This window comes from Azolla caroliniana, unplaced genomic scaffold (genome assembly GCF_043228905.1).
Source record: "Azolla caroliniana isolate FFs.n. ecotype wild unplaced genomic scaffold, voAzoCaro1.0.p SCAF_17, whole genome shotgun sequence".
In the NCBI taxonomy this organism is placed as follows: domain Eukaryota; kingdom Viridiplantae; phylum Streptophyta; class Polypodiopsida; order Salviniales; family Salviniaceae; genus Azolla; species Azolla caroliniana.
Genome location: NW_028230452.1, coordinates 1,793,665 through 1,816,685, shown reverse-complemented (window position 1 = coordinate 1,816,685; position 23,021 = coordinate 1,793,665). Strand labels below are relative to the sequence as shown.

General features: G+C 40.6%; 2 protein-coding genes, 3 non-coding genes and 1 pseudogene across 5 annotated transcripts; 4 read left to right on the top strand and 2 right to left on the bottom strand.

The window, feature by feature from the left end:
- Window positions 1-402: 402 nt before the first annotated feature.
- On the top strand, window positions 403-9,073 carry LOC147852726 (bet1-like SNARE 1-1). The gene is made up of 5 exons (XM_087332863.1): window positions 403-520; window positions 673-814; window positions 1,851-1,907; window positions 1,984-2,043; window positions 8,851-9,073. Exons 1-5 carry the CDS (start codon window positions 507-509, stop codon window positions 8,938-8,940), a joined length of 363 nt encoding a protein of 120 aa, XP_087188989.1. The 5' UTR covers window positions 403-506; the 3' UTR covers window positions 8,941-9,073.
- Window positions 9,074-11,953: 2,880 nt separating this feature from the next.
- Window positions 11,954-12,118, top strand: LOC147852725 (U1 spliceosomal RNA). Its single transcript, XR_015531395.1, has one exon. It is a non-coding gene; the product is annotated as a U1 spliceosomal RNA (small nuclear RNA).
- An 861-nt stretch (window positions 12,119-12,979) lies between these two features.
- Window positions 12,980-13,203, bottom strand: LOC147852724 (U2 spliceosomal RNA; annotated as a pseudogene).
- Window positions 13,204-14,051: 848 nt separating this feature from the next.
- LOC147852723 (U1 spliceosomal RNA) lies at window positions 14,052-14,212 on the top strand. Its single transcript, XR_015531377.1, has one exon. It is a non-coding gene; the product is annotated as a U1 spliceosomal RNA (small nuclear RNA).
- A 748-nt stretch (window positions 14,213-14,960) lies between these two features.
- Window positions 14,961-18,184, bottom strand: LOC147852722 (uncharacterized). The gene is made up of 2 exons (XM_087333285.1): window positions 18,009-18,184; window positions 14,961-17,972 (listed from the first exon to the last, which is right to left on the bottom strand). The coding sequence occupies exons 1-2, from the start codon at window positions 18,182-18,184 to the stop codon at window positions 15,041-15,043; spliced, it is 3,108 nt and encodes a 1,035-aa protein (XP_087189411.1). The 3' UTR covers window positions 14,961-15,040.
- A 4,369-nt stretch (window positions 18,185-22,553) lies between these two features.
- On the top strand, window positions 22,554-22,719 carry LOC147852721 (U1 spliceosomal RNA). The gene has a single exon (XR_015531373.1). It is a non-coding gene; the product is annotated as a U1 spliceosomal RNA (small nuclear RNA).
- The last annotated feature ends 302 nt before the right edge of the window (window positions 22,720-23,021 follow it).

Below are 23,021 nucleotides of genomic sequence, written 5' to 3'. Positions count from 1 at the left end.
GGGTTAGTGAATCAAGTTTCCTTGAAGGGGTCAAGATTGATGTGCTATGCTTCCATAGAGCATACTTTGGAGACTTCCTCATAGTGGGCATACTAAGAGGCTTGAGGTGTCACTCCCCAATAATAAAGACCAAGCCATATGCTTGACACAAAAAAAGCATGTACATCTCCACTACTTGCACCCGGAGAGAGCCTCGATTACCCCTCAAAGTTAAGTTAATGTTTAAGGCACACTTGATCACTATAACAATGTTGAAACCCGGAAACATGGATGGATGGGCAGAAGGGGGGGCATTTCGGGAAATAAATAAAATCACTCGGAGGAGGAGGAGGGGTATGCGTGGCATTTCTCGGAAACCTCTTTATTTATTAATTTCCACGTATTTCTGGTTTCCTTATTATTATTATTATTATTATGTTTTGGCCTGCAGAAGAAGAAGAAGAAATTCGTCGTCGTCTTCCTCAGAGACAACAACATTCCTCTTGCTTTCTCCTTTCGATCCTGCAATGAACGCGAGAAGGTAATCCATACGAACCCACACGGATTCTTCATCTTCCTCTCATTCTTTTTTTCTGATCCCTAGATCTGCTCTTTCAAATTCCAAAATTTGTCGACTTTGTTTTGAACCGAGTAATGGATGAAAAATTGTGTTTTGTTTTACCTTCTCACCAGAGATAATTATCGTAGATCTTCGCTCTTTGATGAGATTGAAGAAGGTATCAACAGATCATCTTCTTCTTCATTAGAGATCTCTGAGCAGGAAAATGACAGAGCTCTTGATGGATTGCAAGACAAAGTGAATATTCTCAAGAAAGTAATCTTCCTCCATATCCTTGTTTTTTCAGAAATTTTCTGACATTTTTATGAATAAATTCTGCCAAAATGTTGTCAAAATTTGTCATTTTTATGAATTTTCATATCTATAATTATATCTGTGATGAATGATCATAAATCATTTGTGTGGAAGATATTAGTTTCTCATTAATTTGTGTCACCTTTCATTGTATTTGATGTTTCGTACTCATTTTCCGAACAATTATGACTAAATTGCATGGAGAATGGTGAAAATTCGTCATTAATTCGTATAGATTTTCATATATTTCTCGGAAATCACACACAAATTTTGTGAAAAATGTTACTAGTTGCTCAGTAGTTTACATTACTTTCATCTTTCTTTCTTTTTGGTGCATTTGTGGCTCTCTTTTAATCATGGCTAAATTGTGTAAAAGCTCAAGCTCACAAATTCATTATATGAAACTATTTTGCTAGTTTCTCATTAGTATTTTGTACCTTTCCATTGTTGAACTATCATTGCAACAATGTATGAAGAACTTGATATTGTCATGAACAATGTAGTTAGTTTCTCATCATTGTGGTGTATGTACAGTTTTTATCTTCTTTTTTGAGTGCTGTGGCTTGCCTTTTTCTGAATGATCATATTTGTGTGGTACATGTTGCTACTTAGTCATTAATTATACCATTTTCATCTTCAGCATTTATTTTTGTGACTCCAATTTTTACTGAACGACCATAGCTCCATTATGTTAAAATCATTACTGGTTTCTCATGTATTTATACTTGCTGCTGTAGACAGCTGAAATATTTGTTTCTCATTATGTTGCTAGTTTCTCATTTGTTTATAGATAACAATTGAGATTTCATTTCTTCTTTGACTTTTTGGACCCTCTTCTCCGAAAAGACTGGTTTTATTATGTCCACTAGGTTGCTAATGGACGACTGAGGTTTTTATCCCTCTTTGATTTTATGTATGTGGCTCTTTTATCTGAAAGATCATGGCTTTGTTGTATGAAACATGTCAATAGTTCCTCATAAGTTTCTACTGCCTGCAGTTGACAACTGATATACATGAAGAAGTGAATTCTCAGAACCGATTCCTTGATTTCATGGTATGTTCCTTGTCTTCAACACCTTTTTTGATCCTTATATTATTTTCTTAACTATGGCTTCTGTCTCCATAAATAGGGTAATCAAATGGATACATCAAGGAGTCTGCTCTCAGCAACTACTGATAGATTTAAGAAAGTAAGTACTGATTATTTCATAAATGCACAGAGTAAATGTGTCAGATATTGACAATGAATGAATCCTTTTAAACATAAAATTATTGGAGCTATGTATGTGTTCACATCTATCTAATTATGCTAGAGCTGTCATTTTTCAAGGATTTCCACTTTCTCCTTGTAGTGAACATTGTAGGATGTATATGATAAATAGTAGTACTGTAATGTTATTTTTGAGGAGCAATCCATCATATTGGATAAAGATATATTATGGCCTATTTATCAGCCTTTGGACTTTAATAGTCATGGATAAATAAATTTGAAATATTTCCACCATTCGTTTCTTCAAAATGTCAAAGCAAGTGAAGACAATTGACGAACTTGATGATAATAGTATTCTATGTGAGTGAATGCCCAAAACATAGTTTTATGTATAGAAAATCAGGAATACAAACCTTTCCATTATGGTATGAAAGATTCTTATCTTTATCATCCCTTTTCTTCCGTTGACCTATGTATTGTGGTCTTTCACTTGTGTGTGAGATATCTGGCATGGCTGAGCTAAAATTTGATTTCATGCTCTATGTTCTTGTCCTCAATGCTGGCATTCAATAAGTCTTCTACCAATGATGATGCAAACCATTTCCAAATGACAAGAATCCAAACCAAAGAAAGAAGTGCATTTGTAATTGTTTTGTGGTTGTACATGCTCTCAATTGTGTATACTGAGCCATACCTGTTTCCATTCTCTGTTTCAAGCCTTTGTTCCAAACATGGTTACTGTATTATCAATTCCCGACGTATTGAAAGCTGTCTACTACCTCAATTGCATGGCCATAGCGATGAAGCATTGGGAAATGATTAGGTTTATTGGTGGTGATGATTATCATTTTGGTTTTAGCTACATTTACACTCAAGCCTATTATACTCACAGATAATATGCATTGCATAGAGGAATTTCTGCAGTATTAAACTGCACAGAGAAACACTAGTGTTACCCAAGTGACAAACCTTTCTTTCCTGAGAACTCAACATTTGACTTTGTAATGCTATATTGCAATGCCCTCAAATGCATAGTAAACCCTCCTCCACTCAAGTCAAAGTTCAATCGAATGGCATGGCTTGGCTTGGCTTGGTAATTGTAGGGTCACATAGGCAAATGATGACCATTTGGACAGTTGGAAGTAGGTTTCTTATACCACAGGGATATGTCCATATTTGGCAATCAATATTGGCATTGCTGGCTCTAGATTCCCCAATTTCAAAGTTGGTGGTCGAGGAACCATGGAAAGATTGGTCATTTGGTAATGAAAATTTGATGATTGTGGTGCACACTAATGATGTATACCATAAGTTTGTTGAAGATAGAGCTTGGTTCGCGAAGAAGGTTTTGGATACATGGCACATTAAACAATGTGTAAAATGGTAGTGTCAAGTTTTAGATGTAGGAGTGCGTTCTCATCTTCTGTTTCGTCCAAAGGTGTTTCTCAGACGTGTGATAATCGGTGGGTGGCCTTTGGCGAAGGTTTTAAAATGAACACATATTTCAAATGGTACATGTTTTTTCTTTGGTATTGACAAATCAATATTGTGGTGCACAATAATGATGTATACCATTAGAATTAGAATTAGAATTTTTATCGTCCATAAAGAGGCCAAATTTGACCTATGGGACCAGAGTATACATGTGTTCTTGATATATGTCTCCTTCCTAAGAAGGGGTATTCATACGTTGAAGCCCAAAGTCTCTATGTGTTAGTAAAGCATACACATATGAGCTCAACCTTCTAGGTGGTGTCTTAAGTATGACACTTAAGTTATCACTCCCTCTTAGTATGTCAACATATCTTGAACGAATTGCACTATATGTCGAGCATGTGAAGAGCAAGTGACATTCATCCTTTACCATGCCTTCATTACATACTTTACATGTCTTCAAATTCGTTACATTTTGATACCATGATGTGACTTCAATACCTAACTTGTGAGATTGAGTGCGAAGTAGTGTAAGGGCTCTACGAGCATTACTACTCATATTGGTAATGAGATAAGGCTGGATACGATCAATAGACATTCTTGCTTTATATTGAGACCAACATTCAGGGTTGACATTTGCAATGTAGTATTCTAGCTTTGTCCTCTTAGCATCCTCCCACTTTATCCTTAATGATTCCACCAACCTTTCCTCAATCATTACATACTACATAGCATTGCCCGAAAGCTCTAAAAGATCATCCACACCCCATCTTCTAAACCATTTCCTTATGTCAACAACCCAACCAAATGAGAGAATCTTACTTTTATGATTCTTTTGTAGCTTACATCCAACATTCCAAGCAAGATGTGGTAATCGTTGATTTGGCATATTCTTGACTTTTGTAATGTATTTATATACTCTTTGGAGTGCCAATAGTTCTATGGATCAAACACCCGTTTCCAAGAGCATAACCTGGTAAGAGGTAGTGCATTTAACTCCTAATTGCCTCCTTAAAAACATCTTTTGAATTTTCTCAATCTCGTTCCATGCATTAAGAGAGATGGTGCCACCCCATACTTCTACTCCATAAAGCAATACTTGAGTTACCATGGCATTGAACAACATTAGTTTTACTTCCCATCCACAAGTATCACTTTGGTTGCATTGGTTCTCCAAAATGTAATATGATTTCCAACCGGCTTGGAGTCTAGAATCAAAGCATGCATTCCATGAATTTGTGGCGGGTACATCAATACCAAGATATTTAAAGCTTTGAACAAAATGTATATTTTCACCTTTATATGTGAGCATAGGGTAATGATGAGCATATGTTCACCTTTATATGTTTATCATTTTTGTTTTCTCCACATTCACTGCTAGTCCACTACTATGGCAAAATTCTTCTAATACCCCAAGTAAATGTTGCATACTATCAACATTATATGAGAAGAGTACCACATCATCTGCATATAGAAGCAATAAGATAACATGTTGCATCAAATTGGGGCCATTCAATCCTTCTTCTCTTGCAACCTTATTCACCACTTCTTCTAATTTATCAATACATAAGCCAAAGAGTGTGGGTGATAGTGGACATCCTTGCTTGATCCCCATGTTACTTAAGAAGTGCTTTGAGAATCCACTATCCATTTTTAGTTGGCATTTAACTTGTTCATATAGGCGTGCAACCGCAACTCGGTACGCTAATGGCATGTCGATGTCTACCATTCTATTCCAAAGCTCACTTCGTGGTACAATATCAAAAGCTTTCTTGAAATCAACAAAACAACAATAAAGCGTTTTTCCTTGTAGTCGACTCTCTTCCATGATTACTCTTAATGTGACCAAATGATCCACGGTAGAGTGTTTTGGTCTGCCCAAGTGCTCTTTTGCTTGTACTCTCAGCCCATGTGCTTATCTTTTGCTCCATAATAGTGCTATATAATTTAGCAATATTTGAGCTCACCATTATTGTACGATAATTTGATACTTGATTCCTATCTCCGGCTTTAAATATTGGTTTAATTCAATTCATAAGCCAGTCATTTGGAAATTCTTGTTTTAATGCTTGCTCTAAAATAGTCATTATCCAATGACGAGTGTGTGGATTGTCCATTTTAAAAGCTCACTTAAGACATAGGTTGAACCTGCTGCTTTCCCACTTGCCATCTTCTTTATTCCCTTATTGACATCATCAATATCAATACATGTAGTGCATGGAGTTTCAATTTTCACCTTCATGCATATATAACCTTTGTACATAGTCTAGCATCTCTTCATTTGTAAAGTGACCTTTCACATCTTCTTTCTTACCCTTGAGTTTTTCCCATGCTAATTTTGGTTTGAGCTTAAACAAGTTTTTCTTTTTTATCTCTTGCATTTGGAAATATCTTCTTTCTCCTCACTACTTTCTTGTATATGTGCCATGCAACAATCTTTTAATTCCCCCCTTCTATGGACTTAAACCATTTGAGATACATCTTACATTCATCATCGAATCAAGAATTACATGGAAAACTACACACCTTATGCCCACCCACATGTATCTTAAAGCATTGATATCCAACCTTAAGGATTATGTCCTTCAAATGTTGCCAATTTTCTTTAACATTGTTGCTTAGAGAAAAATTTAACAAATGGTTCTCCACTTCCTTTGCATACATCTTAGGTTTTTCGTAGCAAGGTCGGATGATACATCTCTTTTTGTCTATCACTCCATGGCATCTAGTGGAATGTGGAATTGCAAGCTCTAAGTACAATGGCTTGTGGTCTGAGTTTGGAGATAGAGAACCAACTTTAAACACATTCACCAATGATAGATCACATGCCAACATTAATGCATAATCAACCACACTTCCTCCACCTGAGGATGGTAAACATGTGAGCACATTTGTCAATGGGAATGCCATTATACCATTTAGGATAATCAAGTTTGTGCAATTTAGCATATGTATCAAAAGTTTTCCATAATCTGACATGACACAATCCTCTGAATCACGCACTAGACAATGTTCTACTACATTTTCTTCAAATGTCTCCACATTTTGGAAATTTCCAACTCTTGCATTGAAGTCTCCCATAATTAAAACGTTACCAAGCTTCTCAAATGAAAGTATATCATGGCATAATTCTGTAAAAGGATCATCACAATCTAACCCAAACCTACTATAGTAGTTTGAGTCTTTGTGAGGAATGTAACATGTAACTATATACAACTTCTCTTTCCCCAAATTAACCTCTATCCATATGTATCTCTTATAGTCATCATATTTGCATACTTTGATAGAATTATCTAAGCTCTCATGGTAGATACATGCTATCCCAACACGCCCAATATTCTCTTTGGAGTGAGGCCATATCGATTTTATGAGGTAACTGTCTATTTTAGGTATACGTTTTGCCTCATGCTCCCATGTTTCAGCCAAAAATATAATATCCATACCTTGAGCTACATCATTGAGTCCTAAACCCTTATTCCATGGATATCCTCTACAATTCCAAAACATTACTTTCAATCGTGAAACACTTATGGTCCCATAGGTAATTGCTTGCTATGCATTTTGATTTGCTTTTCGAGATGCATATGCTTGCCTTCTACGTTCTTGCACTTGTGGAGTTCTATCCTCCGTTACAAAAAAAACTTGTCCCTTTTAAGTACACCTTACTACTAAATCATTGCCCTTCTACGTTCATCGAGGATTATACAAACAATAGCTCGAGATGTCTTTCCCTCTAGTTGCTTTTTGCCAACCCTATGTGTGGTATACACAATAACATCTCGCATAGCAAAGTGATCTTCAAAGAATTTCGTAATATTTTGTCCAAGAGATAATGCATTCTCTATTTCATTCTCTTGCATACCTCTAATGACAATATTATTCTTTCTTCTTTCGATTTCATATTGCTCCTTTGCATCTAACACATCCATGGTATTAGAATGTCTTTGCGTGATTTTTGGTGTTTCTTTCAAGAGAACATCTTTCCACCTTGTCATGATCACATCTTCCTTCCCTTCAATTGTAGATTTTATTTCAGCATTTGCCTTCATTAAAATCTCTTTTTCTGCTTCAAGACTCAACATTTTTCTTTCTATTTCAAGCATCCTATTATCTTGCATTTGAATAGTCATGTTCTTCATTGCATGTAGTTCTTCACGCAAAGCTTTAATCTCTAACTTTTGCATTTCTAGTGTATGTTGAAGAGTTAATTCCCTCTCCTTGCAAGCATACATTTCGCTTTGCATATGCATCACTGTCTCTTGCAATGAGATATACATAGTTGCGATCTTTTCCATTGACAAAGTATGCATTTGATTGTTGGGCTTTCAATCACATCATCATTGGCTTTTACTCCTCTTGGCATATTTACTATTAATAAAATGATAGAAGAAGTAGAATGTACCTTTCAATCGATTTAGGGTTTCAAAATCTACCTTGAGTTTGAGGAACCGCGGGGCAAAGAGGGCTGCGGACGAAAAATGCTCATAACTCCTCACTACGGTAACGGAATTCAGCAAATAAACATTCGTTAGAAAGCTAAGAGAGAACTTGGTTAGCGAAGAGGGCATTACATGGCACATTACATGATGTGTACAATTGTGGTGTTGACTTTTAGATGCAAGAGGGCATTCTCATTATCCATTTCATCCAAAGGTTTTGTTGGGCATGTGATGGTCGGTGGGTTGCCTTTGGCGAAGGCTTTAAAATGAACGGATATTTCGAATGGTACTGTTTTTTCTGTACAGCAAGGAAGATAGCAGACACAGATTCATTACATGTCTGGTTGCTAAAGCCATTTGGGTTGTTATTTTGCAAATATGGGCATCATTAATTGGCTGTGTGTTTGTCGCCATGTTAATGGGTTTCATTGAGGGTGTTAAAGCTCTACCCTTATCATATCAGGTGGTGTTTTTATATATCTTAGGCATTGGGTATGTGGTATAATTGCAGCCTAGGCAATGGGTTCTTGTTTGATAGATTTCATGGGGTACCACAACTAGTATGTAAGCTGAAAGAAAAGTTGATTCGACAGTTTTCACAACTATGTTATATTTGTACCTTGTCCCCAAAAGAGTTAGATTTATGCCATCTTGTATTATAACACCTGAGAGGGTTTATCTTGCCATATTGCAACTAGTAAAGTAGTTGTGATAGCAAGGTTTTGTATTGTAATATTGTTTTAATACAGACATAGATTTATGGGGAGAAAGAAAGAAAGAAATATTAATGTCTTCTAAGACCAAATTTGGCCCATGAGTGAGAGAGAGAGAGAGAGAGATTTACCGAGAGAGAGAGAGAGAGAGAGAGAGAGAGAGAGAGAGAGAGAGAGAGAGAGAGAGAGTTTCCTTGATAGGTTTTTGAAGCCAAATCAGGTAAAAGCTTGTTGACGATGGTTGCAGTCTTTGTTGCTGTGTTTCTTCTTGTCTATTTTTTAGTTAGATGAATGTGGACCTTCTTAGGGCTACCTTATTTACAATGATGTATTTTAAATGTAAGGTTCAAAAAAGTTTGGGCTTGTATCATAAGTATGGACCACAGCCCTTGAGTTGTTTATAAATGCAAGTATTTATTTTCTGAACTTGCATCATATGGATTAGATAATGTCTTGAAGTGTTGATGTTTGGCTATAAAACCTTAATGCATAACTCCATAGTTTGTATCTTGTGTTTGGATAGCTATAACTGACATAAATTGAGGTTCTTTTCACATTATTAAAGAATTAATTAAATTTGAATGTTTTTAGTTGCTAGTTTTGTGCATTCGACTAATCCAATGGGAATAATATACAATATTGTTGGTGTGTGTTTATTAAGGAGGTCACTCATAGAATATCATAACATCCAGAAAAGATAAGATGGATACCGTAAGTGTTTGAAATTATTCATTGCCACTTATTAGACTACTTGGTAATTGTTACCATTTGTTTATAACAAGATTCTAGACATTATGTCACTGATCTCCACTTGCAAAATATTAAATAGATGTTTGTAAAATGCAATGTTGAAGTAGTAAAAGGTATTGTTAATTTCAAGTCTAAAATGATTGGAAGTACACTTATTACCAAGACAATGACTTAGTCTAAACACTACCAGAGTCCATAATCAGTCAGATATGGAGGTTACATTTTTGTGAATGTGGGGTGATAGATTATCCAAATGTAGTGGGTCAAAGTATCATGCTTTCAAAAATGATATTTCCATGGTAATGGTGAGTATCTTAACTATTGCAACTACAAATTCATAATCATATGTGACTCCAATTTAGTGGTGCAATTGGCTTTCTTTGTATAAGTTGATTTAGCTGTGGAATTTCAATTAGCACGATATTTTGAACAGATTATCTAGGATTGGAATGACATATGATTACATTGGAAATTTGATTCATGATAACAAATAGTATTGCTATCATCTTATTTTACCATCTTTCTAAGCAAGCACATGTTTAACCCAAATGTGAAATATAAATGGGTTCAAAAACAACTTAAACTCTCTATGCTTTCTTGATATGCCACATGTTGAAATCTTTCAACACACTTGTGTTGGAATAACATTTTCTCATATGCAAATGTGTCAAGTTTGGTGGCAAGGTTTATCTTGTGTTGACCTTGTGTTGCAACTCTCATATGGTTGTACTTGGAAATGCATCAAAGAAATTGCAACCAAATATAGGAAGGTCCAATATATGGCACTGATTGGTTATGGAATTGTTGGAGAGTTGATTCTTGTTATAGTTCATGTGTAATTTTGGTATTTGGTTGTTGGGGTGTCCTTTCCATCTATAATGGATGCAATTGATTGGTCCTAGAATCAAGTTGCAAGATTGGCCTCCTTGAGGGTTGAGCGCTACAAGGTGCTCCTTTTCAAAGGTTAGGTTTCAGCATTTACCAGGCACTCAATTGCTCTATGCTTTGCGTAGTCAAGTGTCGTGTATGAGTAAGTTGTTAGGTTGTCCTCTTCTTTTGTCTGGGAGCTCTAACGTTTTGCTCAAATTCTTTGCTCGTAAGCCTCGAGCTTCCGTGGGTTCGGTTCGTATACCCAACATGTTATCCAACATGTTATTCAAGTAATCAACCCTCGTGCTTGGGGTTCTAACTTCCCAGGCACACTTCAGTTCAAATGTTTTCAATTATGGATTTCTCGTTCTCATTAAGGCTCCAGTTCATGTGTTGGACACAACAATCAAGCTATGAACTCTTGTGGGTTGGGTTCCCATGTAACAAATGTTGTCACCTGTGAATTTACACAACATCACATGGAGATTGATGCACATTGAATCAAATTATAGAGGCTACACATGTATGATTCGGATCGCCACATCGAATGTGCTTGTAAAAACTTGGAACTCTTTGTTGTAGTTATGCAATTGAGCTTTTCATGCTTTTGATAGCAAAAGCATTAGTTATGTATATGTTTTTTATTCAATCTTCGTTCATGCGCACAATGTCCACTATAGAGGGCCAGGTTTTGCCCTCCAAGCTTGGTGGGCGAGTGAATTTGCCCATGGAATGTAGACCATGGTCCATGCATAAGCATTTGTTGGTGTCTGGGCGTCGAGGATAACCTTAACCCGCCCTGGATGTGTTGCAATATTGTATTTACTAAATGAAGAATTGATACATGAGTCATCCGGTTGAGACAGTGAAAACAAATTTAACAAAGTCAACCGCATTGAACACCATGAAATTTGTTGAGAAAAAGTTGCAAAATTTTTAAATATTGGTCTAACCTTGTCGTCCTTGACACCAAGCAACATAGTAATACATCGAGTGTTTTTTTCGAACATGGACAGTTCGACTTGGCTTGCTCATCCACCACAATCCGCCCGTTTCGTCCAAAACTTGCCATATTTAGGTTGGGGTTCTTGCTTTAAAACAACGTATCCCCTCCTTATATTTGGGCACTTTGTATGATTGGGAGAAGGGAAGTGATGGTTGGTACTATGTGCAACTCTTATGAGAGATTGCCCAAGCGGCAAAGGCACATATCGACGTCTCGGTTGGTGCTAAGAGAGTGTGAGGGCTCATTGGCTGCACATGCGCAATGCATTCATGTTTCACTCCCCCCGATATTCTACAAGTTCCAAAACCCTCGCAACATTGAAATGTACATAAAATTTGTATAAAAGAGAAAACCAAGGTGGGGCTGGTATGTGTGATGTGTGAGCTCTCTATAAGTACATGTGAGGGGGTTAAAGGGAGACATACACACCGAGCCACCAACTAAATAGCAGTAATTTTGGTGGTGGGATAGATTGTGTAGAGGAGATGTTGGATCATGGTGCAATGAGAGAAACATCATAGGATGGGATGGTTCGTAACTTAGTAGTAGTAGTGCTGAGTGTGTCATGGGCGAGCAGAAATGGAAAAGTGTAGATAGAGTATATCTTCTATTTGTCCCACATAGAGAGGACGGGGAAGAAGGGAGCTATAAATTGAGTGGTTTGAGCAGCAGCTAAACATACTTACCTGGGCGGGGTCTATCGGTGATCAGCAAGGCCGATGGCTTAGGGCCGGCGCCTCCATTGCACTGCCGGAGGGGCTGTTTGCCCTAGCATCTCCCCAATGTGGGAGAGTGCACGTCATAATTTGTGGCAGCGGGGGCTCGCGTTCGCGCGGCCCCCTTCTCAATCAATCAAAACAAACTCTGAATGTCCTATTGAAAGTAAATGTAAATGGATTACATAATGTGTAAATGACATTGGCGGTTATACATAATTTACATGTTATGTGATTCAAAATAACAGAAGACATGTTATGTATATATAGCACATATGGGGTGGAGTGGTCATGGATATGTATAGAAAAGAGATAAATAAACGATAGGGGGGACATGTTGTAAAGAGTGGAGGCAAATATATATATATATAATAGAGACAGACAGAATCATGGATTGGATATGGAGGCATATAAATATATCTATAGATCAGTCGGGTAGGAAGCATCACATGGCAGGCCTATACACTCCTGGACATGCTATAGATGCCGCCAAATTCTTACCATGATACAGGTGCAGAAAATCACGGCTATACATACCCCAACCAATAGGTGTAAAGAGAATGTAGGCAAACGGGCAGTTATCTACCAGCTAGGCCTACACTGGGTAGTACCCATTGCTTGTTTAGGTTCGGGTCCGCCTTCGTGGTCCCCATCAGAGAATAGCAAGCGTACCGTTGTCAAGTCTTCGCCGTGTGAATGCGATGGACTTGGTCAGATCTATTATGGGCCCTTCCCAGCTAAACGCCCTATTTTCCATGTCTGTCCATTAAGCAGTTGCTTCTCGGATCCTGCACCGCAGTAATTTTACTTCCCCATGTGTGGCTTCCAGATAAATATCCATCCCGCCCACATTAACCATCCGATACAGCAAACAATGAAGGTTCAATTAACTTATCTTACAGAACATAAGAAATATAGAGACTTCGTCGCATTATTGATTTATTGATCATTTATCCTTCAACAAAGAATATATTGGTCGTTATTGTATGTGGAGCGCGCCTATATGACCTCGGCATTGGTGCAATACCAAGGCGACGCACGCAGCTCCCAGAGACACGCAGCTCCCAGAGACAGCAAGCTGCCTCGAACAGGTGCTACCCCCAAGAAAGAAATTAGGTTACTATGATGTGGCCTTATAGGCCACACATCAGATATTTAACTGATAAGAACAGATACTACACTTGATCTTAGCCAAAAGGCCGAGAAAGGTATGATTTCTTTTGTGCTTCTACTTCCATACTTATAGGCTGAGCGTGAGCAGGACTCCCCATGTGGGATATCTTCCCCCCTCTTATCTACAGTTACGTATGTTAACCTTTTCTCCTCCCACACCAAATAACAATACCATGTATAATAACAACCTTCACGAAAGCTTGGTTGCTTCTCTTGCACCTCGCTCCATACATACATAATCCACATTACAAAGCTCAATGTCGCCTTGCTTCCCCAACTCACTCCATCTCGAATCCACGTGCACCTATCCGTACGTACGACTACATAACCCCAAATCGCTTCCTCTTATCCTTGCGTTAAGTTCTTGACGATTGTTGGCTTGCAAGGGACTCGTACAGTAGTAGCGACCATGTTGGTCTCATTCCCTCCCATATTGAATGTTGAGCATCTTGGTGTTGAGGAAGTTTCCTACCTCCTCTTCTTTAGCTTCTCCTCTATTTCAACTAACTGAGAAAGTTCGCACTCGCATTCTCTCTTGGTTTTATGTTCATTTATCGAATGTTGAGCATCTTGGCTTCGAGGGATGCATGTATTCTAGATGCACATGTACATGTACAGGTAAAATTTGCCCATTCGTGTGCTCATACTTGATGACAACGTTGTGCTCGACTTTTTGAACATCCCTTTAACATGTCGTGCATTGTCCTCCATCCTAATACAAAGCATGTCTCGACCAATACGAGCGCACGCAAAGTAAAGGCGGAGTGACATTTACTTCACCTTCCACCAATAGAGCAGATACATATTCTCCCCAAGAACTCGAGAGGCAACAACACACGGGTTGGGGCCTCGACCCCATTCATCGATGTCTTACACCACAACTACGTTTATATAGGACGGGGTCTATCGGTGATCAGCAAGGCCGATGGCTCAGGGCCGGTGCCTCCATTGCACTGCCGGAAGGGGCTGTTTGCCCTAGCATCTCCCCAATGTGGGAGAGTGCACGTCATAATTTGTGGCAGCGGGGGCTCGCGTTCGCTTTCTCAAAATCAATCAAACTCTGAATGTCCGACCGAAAATTGGGTTTAAACGGACTACGTAATGTGTAAATGACATATGGGGGTAAATATACTTTAGATGTATGTGATGTAAATAACAGAAGACGGGACGGGGTAGAGGGAGTACATGTATGTGACGGTGTAGAGGAGTACATGTATATGATGTAAATTAGCAGCGATGGGGTGGAGTCGTCATGTATGTATACAGAAGGGATAAACAAACGATAGGGGGACATGGAGTAAAGATGGAGTCAAATATACGTAAATATATAATATAGACAGACAGAATCATGGATTGGATATGGAGGCATAAATAAATAAATATAGATCAGTCGCGTAGGAAGCATCACATGGTATGTCTATACACCCATGATCATCCCTCAATATGCCGTTCAATTTTGACCATGATACGGGTGCAGATAATCATGGGTATACATAACCCCAAGCAATAGGAAGTGTAAAGAGAATCGTAGGCAAACAGGCAGTTATCTACCAGCCCTACACTACCCATTGCTTGTTCATGTTCAGGTCGTGCATTATTTACATTTGGGCATTGGATCCGCATTAGTGGCCCAACCAGAGAATAGAGAGCTTATGGCTGTGAAGATTATGGGTGATTATAGTGGGGTGGGGGACGCGCCTGTATGATCTCAGCGTCAGTGGGCTACCAACACCACAGACAGATGGTATGATAGACGAAAAACCAAATGCTAGCTCAATAAAATAAGAGATCATCGATAAGCTTAACCATTAGGCCATGGACTTTTATTCAATTTTTTCTATTTACATATTTACATTGTTTTCTTTTATGGTTGTCCTTATAAGGACCGGGTACGGCAGACGAATATGCCAAGTGCAAGTCCAGTCGGATAGCCCACCAGAAGCGCCCATGGAGATACGAACTCATTGAACCAAATCACGATCAATTGCTGTGTTTGCCTGGCAGTGGTGCCCACATCACTACTAGCATCATCAATGCTTGTGTTGCAGGAGGTGGAAAGAGGGTAGCCACACAGGCCCGGGTTGTTCTCAAAGCTGGCAGATGAGACCCTGGTATTGAAGTTGTTCTGTGTGGGGATTGGTCCTTCCAGTTGGTTGTGGGCCAGGTCTAGAGTAGAGAGGCTGCCCAGAGACGTGAGATCTTGTGGGATGCCACCGCTGAGCTGGTTGTAGGAGAGATCCAGCACCTCCAACTCCATCAATCTCCCAAATGTACCCGCAGGTATTGTGCCGCTGATTCGGTTGTGGGACAGGTTGGCTCCTGTCAGACCTTGCAGCTCCCCGAAGCTCTCTGGAATTTCGCCTTCCAGATCATTCAGGGACACATCAAAGTAGATACGGGTACTCAGAACATATTTGAGAATGAAGACAGTGTTCTTGAGAATGACCGGCACCTCCTCGTAGAGGGTAGTCTGGTTCCTGTCTGAGCTTTCATTGAGCTTGAAGTAGGAGAGGTGCGTTAGAGACGCAGGGAAGCGGCCGCTGAAGCGATTGTTGGAGAGGTCCAGTGCCTGCAGACTGGGAAGCTTCCAAACCCAACCGGGGATGTCGCCGCTAAGCTGGTTGTAGCTCACCGAGAGCACCCTGAGCTTGGATAAACCAGTTATGTCAACAGTAGTAGTATTGCCTAAGGATCCGGTGAGATATTTGTTCCCCTGCACATCGAAGATGACCAGTCCCTTATTCTCCGTAATGCCAGCAGGTAGGCCCCCTTCTAAAGCATTTCCATAGGCACCAAAAGTCTGGAGGTTGGGCATCTTGGACAGGTCCAAGCTCTCTATCTTCCCACTCAAATTGTTTTGAGAGAGTCGTAAAGTCAGAAGACCAGACAGATTATGTAAAGCGTCAACAGGGACGATCCCTTCCAGGCTGTTTGTGGAGAGGTCTAATTTCTGCAGCTTTATCAATGCCCCGATTTCGAGAGGAATGTATCCAGAAAGCTCATTGGTATTTAATGTTAAGCTCTCTGTGTTTATTAGGCGGCCGAGAGATGGAGGAATGCTTCCTGTGAGGTTGTTTTGTCCAAGATCTAAGTTTGTGAGAGCTTCCAAGCTCCCCAAGCACGCTGGTATACTGCCCTTAAAGTTGTTGGTACCCAAAACTAGCGTTTGCAGGCTTGCGATGCCACAAAAGGAGGAAGATATGGATCCCTCCAGAGCATTGCTACCGAGATGGAGAGTAGTGAGGGTGCTGTATTGTGCCAGGCCTTGGAGGAGTTGTTCTGGGATTGTTCCATTCAGATCATTAGAACCTAAATGGAGTAGTTCCAGGTTGGGAAGCTGACCCATCTGTGGTGGAATGGACCCTGTTAAGTGGTTATACTCGAGGTTCAGATGTTGTAGATCTGGAAAATTCCAGCCGAACTCAGGAGGAAAGGTGGCTTCCAATCCGCAGTAAGTCAGATCCAAGTATTGAAGCTGCGTTAAATTCTGCAATGCTTTCGTAGGGAACCCCCCGTCAAGGTGGCTAAGCTGCCATGCCAGCGTTTGTAGGTTTGGCATTCTACTGAAACATTCAGGTATGCTCCCTGTAAGACCCAGGGACAGGGGATATTCTGGTGGAAGGAAGGTGAAGACATCAGATTGGGGCATCCACCCCACGTCGAACCATTCCATTTGGGTACAGTTGCAAAGCGCAACGGGAACTGGACCCTCAAGGTTGGCCGTAAAGAGAGAGAGTACCTGGAGGTTTATGAGCATTCCCAGCTCACTGGGGATGGAACCCATGAGAGGGTTGAACCCCAGTCGAAGGTCGGTGAGTTGTGAGCAGCTACCGAGCGCAGCTGGTATCTTGCCTGTCAGGTTGTTGCTCTGGAGGTACAAGGTCTGCAGCTGGGTGAGGTTGCCGAGGCTAGAAGGGATGGGGCCTTCCAGGCTTGTGTGAGAGAGATCCAGATTCTGCAGAGAGGCACAGGTGCCAATAGAAGCAGGAATGTGGCCAGTGAGATTGATGCCATCTATGTACATGTCTTCGATGGTAGATCCAGCAGCGCTACAGAAGCCAAAAGTGGATGGCAGTGACCCGTGGAGCTTGTAGGGGCGTGGCTCGTAGGGATAACCATCCACAGTGTCTATCACATTAAGATCTTGGATTACCAGGGTTTGGAGGTGAGGAAGCTGCCAAATGGATGGGGGGATGGATCCTTGTAGACCCGCGACAGTCAAGGACAAGATCTGCAACTGTTGGCAATCTCCCAAGGAAGAGGGAAAGGATGCCCCGGATGCATCAAGGCCAAACAGTACAAACGCTTCAATGGTAGCACAGAAAGAGAAATTCGCAGTCGCTGGAAAAGAGGTGGGCGAGATGCTGAGAAGTGGGGGTGAGGAGTCGGACCAGGTGTCAGTGATGTAGAGGTACTGAAGAGCCGGGAGATGGGTCCACAGCTCTGGAGGAACAAGGCCGCTGAGGCCAGTGTGTCTAAGGCGCAGGGTTTGGAGGTTTGGGGAGTTGAGGATGAGGGAAGGGGGGATGGCACCAGAGAGGAGGGCGTTGTAGCTGAGGTCGAGGTATGTGAGGCTGGAGGAGTTGGTTGGTTGGTGGGTGAAGAAGAGGGAGGAAGAGAGGGGGCCTGAGAAGTTGTTGTAGGAGAGATCGAGATGAGAGAGGGAAGGGAGAAGAGCGAGAGAAGGGGAGATAGAACCAGAGAGGTCGCAGTAGGAGAGGTTGAGGGAGGTGATGTGGAAGCTGTCATCACAGAGCAGGCCGTACCAGCCGGCAGTGCCGTTAGAGGGGCAGTAGGAGGGCGGTGCCGTGGTGTGGATAACATCATTAGTAGAGTTGGAGGAGGTGGAGGTGGAGGTGGCGGTCCAGGAGGAGAGGCAAGAAGAGGGGTCGTGGGTGACGGCATCCTTAATTGTCACGAGAGCTTGTGCTTGTGATTGTGCTTGTGCTTGTGCTACTGCCATGTCATCGGAGGAGGTGGGCGCGGGCGCAGTCGCCACAGCCACAATCTCCGCTGGCATTGCCGAATGTATGATGAGAATAAGGATTGAGAGGAGAGGGAGAGTGCATGGGAAGCTCGGCATCTAGTGAAAACGGAATATTAAGGATGGTCGAAACCAACCGAGGAGGAACGGAGTGTAGGATACGATGGAGGAGGGGGAGTGAGTGAGTGAAAGAGATGGAAGTTTTGGAATAGAGGAAACCAACTGCAACCAACGTAATGAATACGTTTGAAGATGGGAAGGGGAGTGATGAACAGCAATGGATGCCTTGCGGAGTAATTGATTACGTCAAAGAAGCAGGATAAGTCATTCATTTATAGAGTAACTCCCGACCCGGACGTATGACTCCCCATGGACTTTGCCGCCACCCACTATCCCACTTAACAAAGCTGAACCCACCACAGATTCGCCAATTCCTGGTCAATCTTCTAAAGCATACAGATTTTATCCTTATTCTAGTATTGCCGGATGCGATGACAAACACTCCTTATCACCACTAAGAACGTGCCAATGAATCATGATAATATTGAGGGGATGTTCAGAACAACAACAAAGGCGGCCAATACCAATATACATAAAGTATGTTAAGGCTTAATCCCAAGACATAAAGCATGTTAAGGCTTAAGTGGTTTGGAATTAGTTTGATTCAAGCTCGATAACTTCCAAACCAGTTTGGCCTTGTCCACCAAACTGGATAAGCAGAAACTAAGTTGTTGCCGATTCCTAATGCAGATAGCATCTCACTTTGTCTCTCTTTCATATGCTAGGTTAGGGATCGGCAACGGCTCGGCTCAAGCCTAAACCGTTTGGCTTAGCCGGCTTGAAAACGGCTTAGCGGCTCGGCTCGGCTCGGTTTAGGCTTGAACTTGCCTTAACGGTTTGAGCTCGGCTCGGCTTGGCTTGAGCCTCGCCAAACCGGCTCAAGCCGGATAAACCGTTTAAGTCGTTTATAAACTTTAGAGAGGGGGAGAGAGACAACAGACAAGGGGAAAGAGAGAGAGAGAGAGTAAGGGAGGGAGAACTACATAGACGAGGAGAGAGAGACAGAGGGAGGGAGACAACATATAAGGAGAGAGAGAGAGAGAGACTACACAAATGAGGAGAGAGAGAGAGAGGGAGGGAGACAACATATAAGGAGAGAGAGAGAGAGAGAGAGAAGAACTACATAGAGGGGAGAGAGAGGGAGAGGGAGAGAGAGTCGAGACCACAGACGTGAGAGAGAGTGGGAGGGATCATCTGAGAGAGAGGGTCTTGATGCAGATGGGGGGGGGGGGGGGGGACGGGGCATGGGGTGTTGTTGGGAAGGGGTGGAGTTGTGTTGTTGAGGATGGAGTAGGTGGGGCTTGGAGCACAATTGAGAGGATGTTGAAGGCAATGGGGGAGGCGTTGGAAGTTGAGAGGGGGAAGTTTGACGTATTGCATCTAGGAGGTGCCGAGGAATTCTTTTACATTGTTTGCTAGCCAATTATGGGCATTGCCAATATTCCTTGAACACCTTCTTTGTGGTCAACAAAACCAAAAGAGCTTGTTTCATTTGTTACATGATTACTCAAGGTGTACAAGGGAGTTATAAATAGCTTTGTTTGGTATGAAGTTGTCCTTGTGTACACAAGTACTGCTCAAACCATATGTGATGGTATGGCATTTGATTCGCTCTTGACGAGGTTTGTCGAACCCTCTTTGCATACTCAAGTGGAGTTGAGCTATTTTGTTGGAGTTGGGAAGCTGGTGCGCATTTGTCTTGGGTGTCGTTCTAGTACTTGCTTGGTTGTGCATAGGACACTAATATGCTTTTCTAGCTCCGCCCTCCTTTTGCACGCTAGAGGTTATATTTATTCAATCTTTCATGGCCTCCACTTTGGCTAAGAGCATGACTAGTTTAGTTTTGAGTTGTCCTATTTGATTTTGAAGTGTGTTGGCTTCTGTTCTTGCATGGTCAAGGTAGGGATTTTGTTTTTTTGGTCTCTAGTCCAAACGTCTAGTTGTGGTTATAATTGTGTAACCTTCACAACATGAAGTGTTTTGGCTTGTCGAGTGTCCTTTGTTAGATGGACAAACGTGATGGCTGAGAGTTCCATGTGCACTCAGGTATCGTCGTATCTTTGTGGGTCTCCAATTTGCTTTATATCCTCCAGTGGTTAGTGTGTTCAATTTGAGCTAGGGGATTGTGGTGGGCCTTTGGGTTGCAGTTGTCAATTAGGTGTTGCTTGTGTCGGGCTCACGTTGTTGTGTTCTAAGAGAGCCACTTTTCGTTGTGTGATGGTTGTGTTTTGCATTATGTATCTGTTGGTGGGGTATGATGCTCTTCTTTTGTGCAACACATGATTGTGTTGGGGGTAGTCCATGTGTGGTTTCTATGTGCATGAACAAGAACGTGTTTTATGTATCAATGGAGTTATGACTCCCATCAATATCATTGGGTTGAGGATCCGGATCAACGTATACTCTATTAGTAGAGAATATGGCAATAGTGGATGTCGGTCACTCATGAGCTATTAGCTTAAGTAACCCTAGTGGTTCTCTCTCTCGCTTGATCTTTCATTCTTGATAGAGTATACAAATTAACATTAGGGAAAAGTACTAGGATACCCCTGAAAGTTCGTCTATTTACCAGAATGCCCCCGGAAATTCCAAATTTACCAAACTACCCCTATGTCCAAAAAAAGACTCTTTATAAAGTAAGTATACACTCAAATCTACAAGCCTTATTTACCAGAGTACCCTTAAACCTAAACTTATTTACCATAATGCCACTATATACCTATTTTGACCAATTTATACCACTTTTATTTTTCAAAATACATCATCAATCAAACTAAATTATCAAAATTATATTATATATCAATAATTTCAATTGAAAGGTCACCTTAAAATCCAATTCTATGAATTTACACCGAGTTATAATTTTTTTGATTGAAGTGACCAAAATTTAATCTTAAAACCAAAACATTTGATCGCACACCAAATTTTACCATTGGGATGCCATTTTGAAGCCAAATTCCATGAATTTACGAATTCACAAACAATTTGCAGCCAAAATGTTAAACCAAATCTCATGAAAAACATTGCTACCAAAATGTCATTTTAAACGAAATCTCACATAACACTTTGCTATTAAAATGCCATCTTAAACCAAATTTCATGGTTTTAAACTAAATTTTGTTAGCAAAATGCAATCACAACTAAATCTCCTCAATCTTATCAATTTCAAAAATACTCGCAAACCAAAATTAATTATCGAAATGTAATAATTACATGTTAATTTTGACCCGTTTATAAAAAGTGTAATTCCAAAAATATCCACACAATCAAATATATCTATCGACTCAACAAAATATCTAATAATGCACAAGATAACCCCATATCTTGATGATGAAGATGATTGATAAACCCAATGAAGAAGAAAGAAAAGAAAGACTACATTGTTAGGTACAAAGGACCCAAACAATCGTGTAAGTAAAGAAATTTGTGTTTGAAGGGTATTTTGGTAAATAGGGCTTGTAGATTTGAGTGTATAATTACTTTATAATGTGTATTTTTTTGGACATAGAGGTAGTAGTTTGGTAAATTTGGAACTTCCAGGGGCATTCTGGTAAATAGACGAACTTCCAGGGGTATCTTGGTACTTTTCCCTTAACATTACATACGTGAAAAGAGTAAGAGATAATGCACACAACTTATTATGAAAGAGTGTGTCACACACTTACAAGAATGAAGTGATTAGAGTTTGGCTTAATTAGCTCTTAACCCTAATCAATCTTAAACTCAAATTAAAGATTAAGGAGGGGTTGTACTAAATCTCGTTGTAGTTGGTGGGTAAAATGTTCATACAAGTTCACAAACCAACAAGTTGGCATAACTAATGTGTGTCGTCGAACAAGGGTCCACCTCTTCATTGGAGAAGTCATTTGGCACACAAATTCGTGTGTCCCCCATTTCTCGTCTAGACAACTTTTCCAATGTTGGATGCAACATTTGAACCATGTGGAATATTGCCCCTCTCAAATTCCTCGAGGATTAGCATCCAACACAAATTTGGTGGTTAGGATGTGAGTTTTCATGTACAATAATGGGTAGTGAGTAGTGCCCACTCACTCATGGACTAGTTTCATTTTGCTTCGTATAGCATCTAAGAAGCAACACATGTACCACATTATGTATATCATAGATTGTGCAATGAGGGAAACATCACGGGATATGATGGTTAGTAAAAGTAGTAGTAGTGGTAGTGCTGAGTGTGTCATGGCGAAGGGAATGCGTACATATAACATACATTAAGAGCGGAAATGGAAAAGTGAAGATAGAGAGTGTATCTTCTATTTGTCCCACATAGAGAGGACGGGGAAGAAGGGAGGTATAAATCGAGTGGTTTGAGTAGCAGCAGAACATACTTACCTGGGCGGGGTCTATCGGTGATCAGCAAGGTCAATCGCTTTAGGGCCGGCGCCTCCATTGCACAGCCGGAGGGGCTGTTTGCCCTAGCATCTCCCCAATGTGGGAGAGTGCACGTCATAATTTGTGGCAGCGGGGGCTCGCGTTCGCGCGGCCCCCCTTTCAATTTATCTCCAAAATCAAATTAGGCCGTTTAAAGCTTTTGGAAGGTGAGTTTTAATATTAGAAATTTGGGAGCACGATTATGCAATTTAAAAAACAGATGGACTAAACAATAGGGGGAGATGGAGAAAGAGTGCATACATAATAGAGAGACAGACAGAATCATGGATTGTATATGGACGCATATATATATATATATATATATATATATATATGGCAACACATAGCATGTCTATGCACATGCACCCATGATCACTGCTAGACATGCTATGCATAGAACCCATGATTACCAAATTCTTAC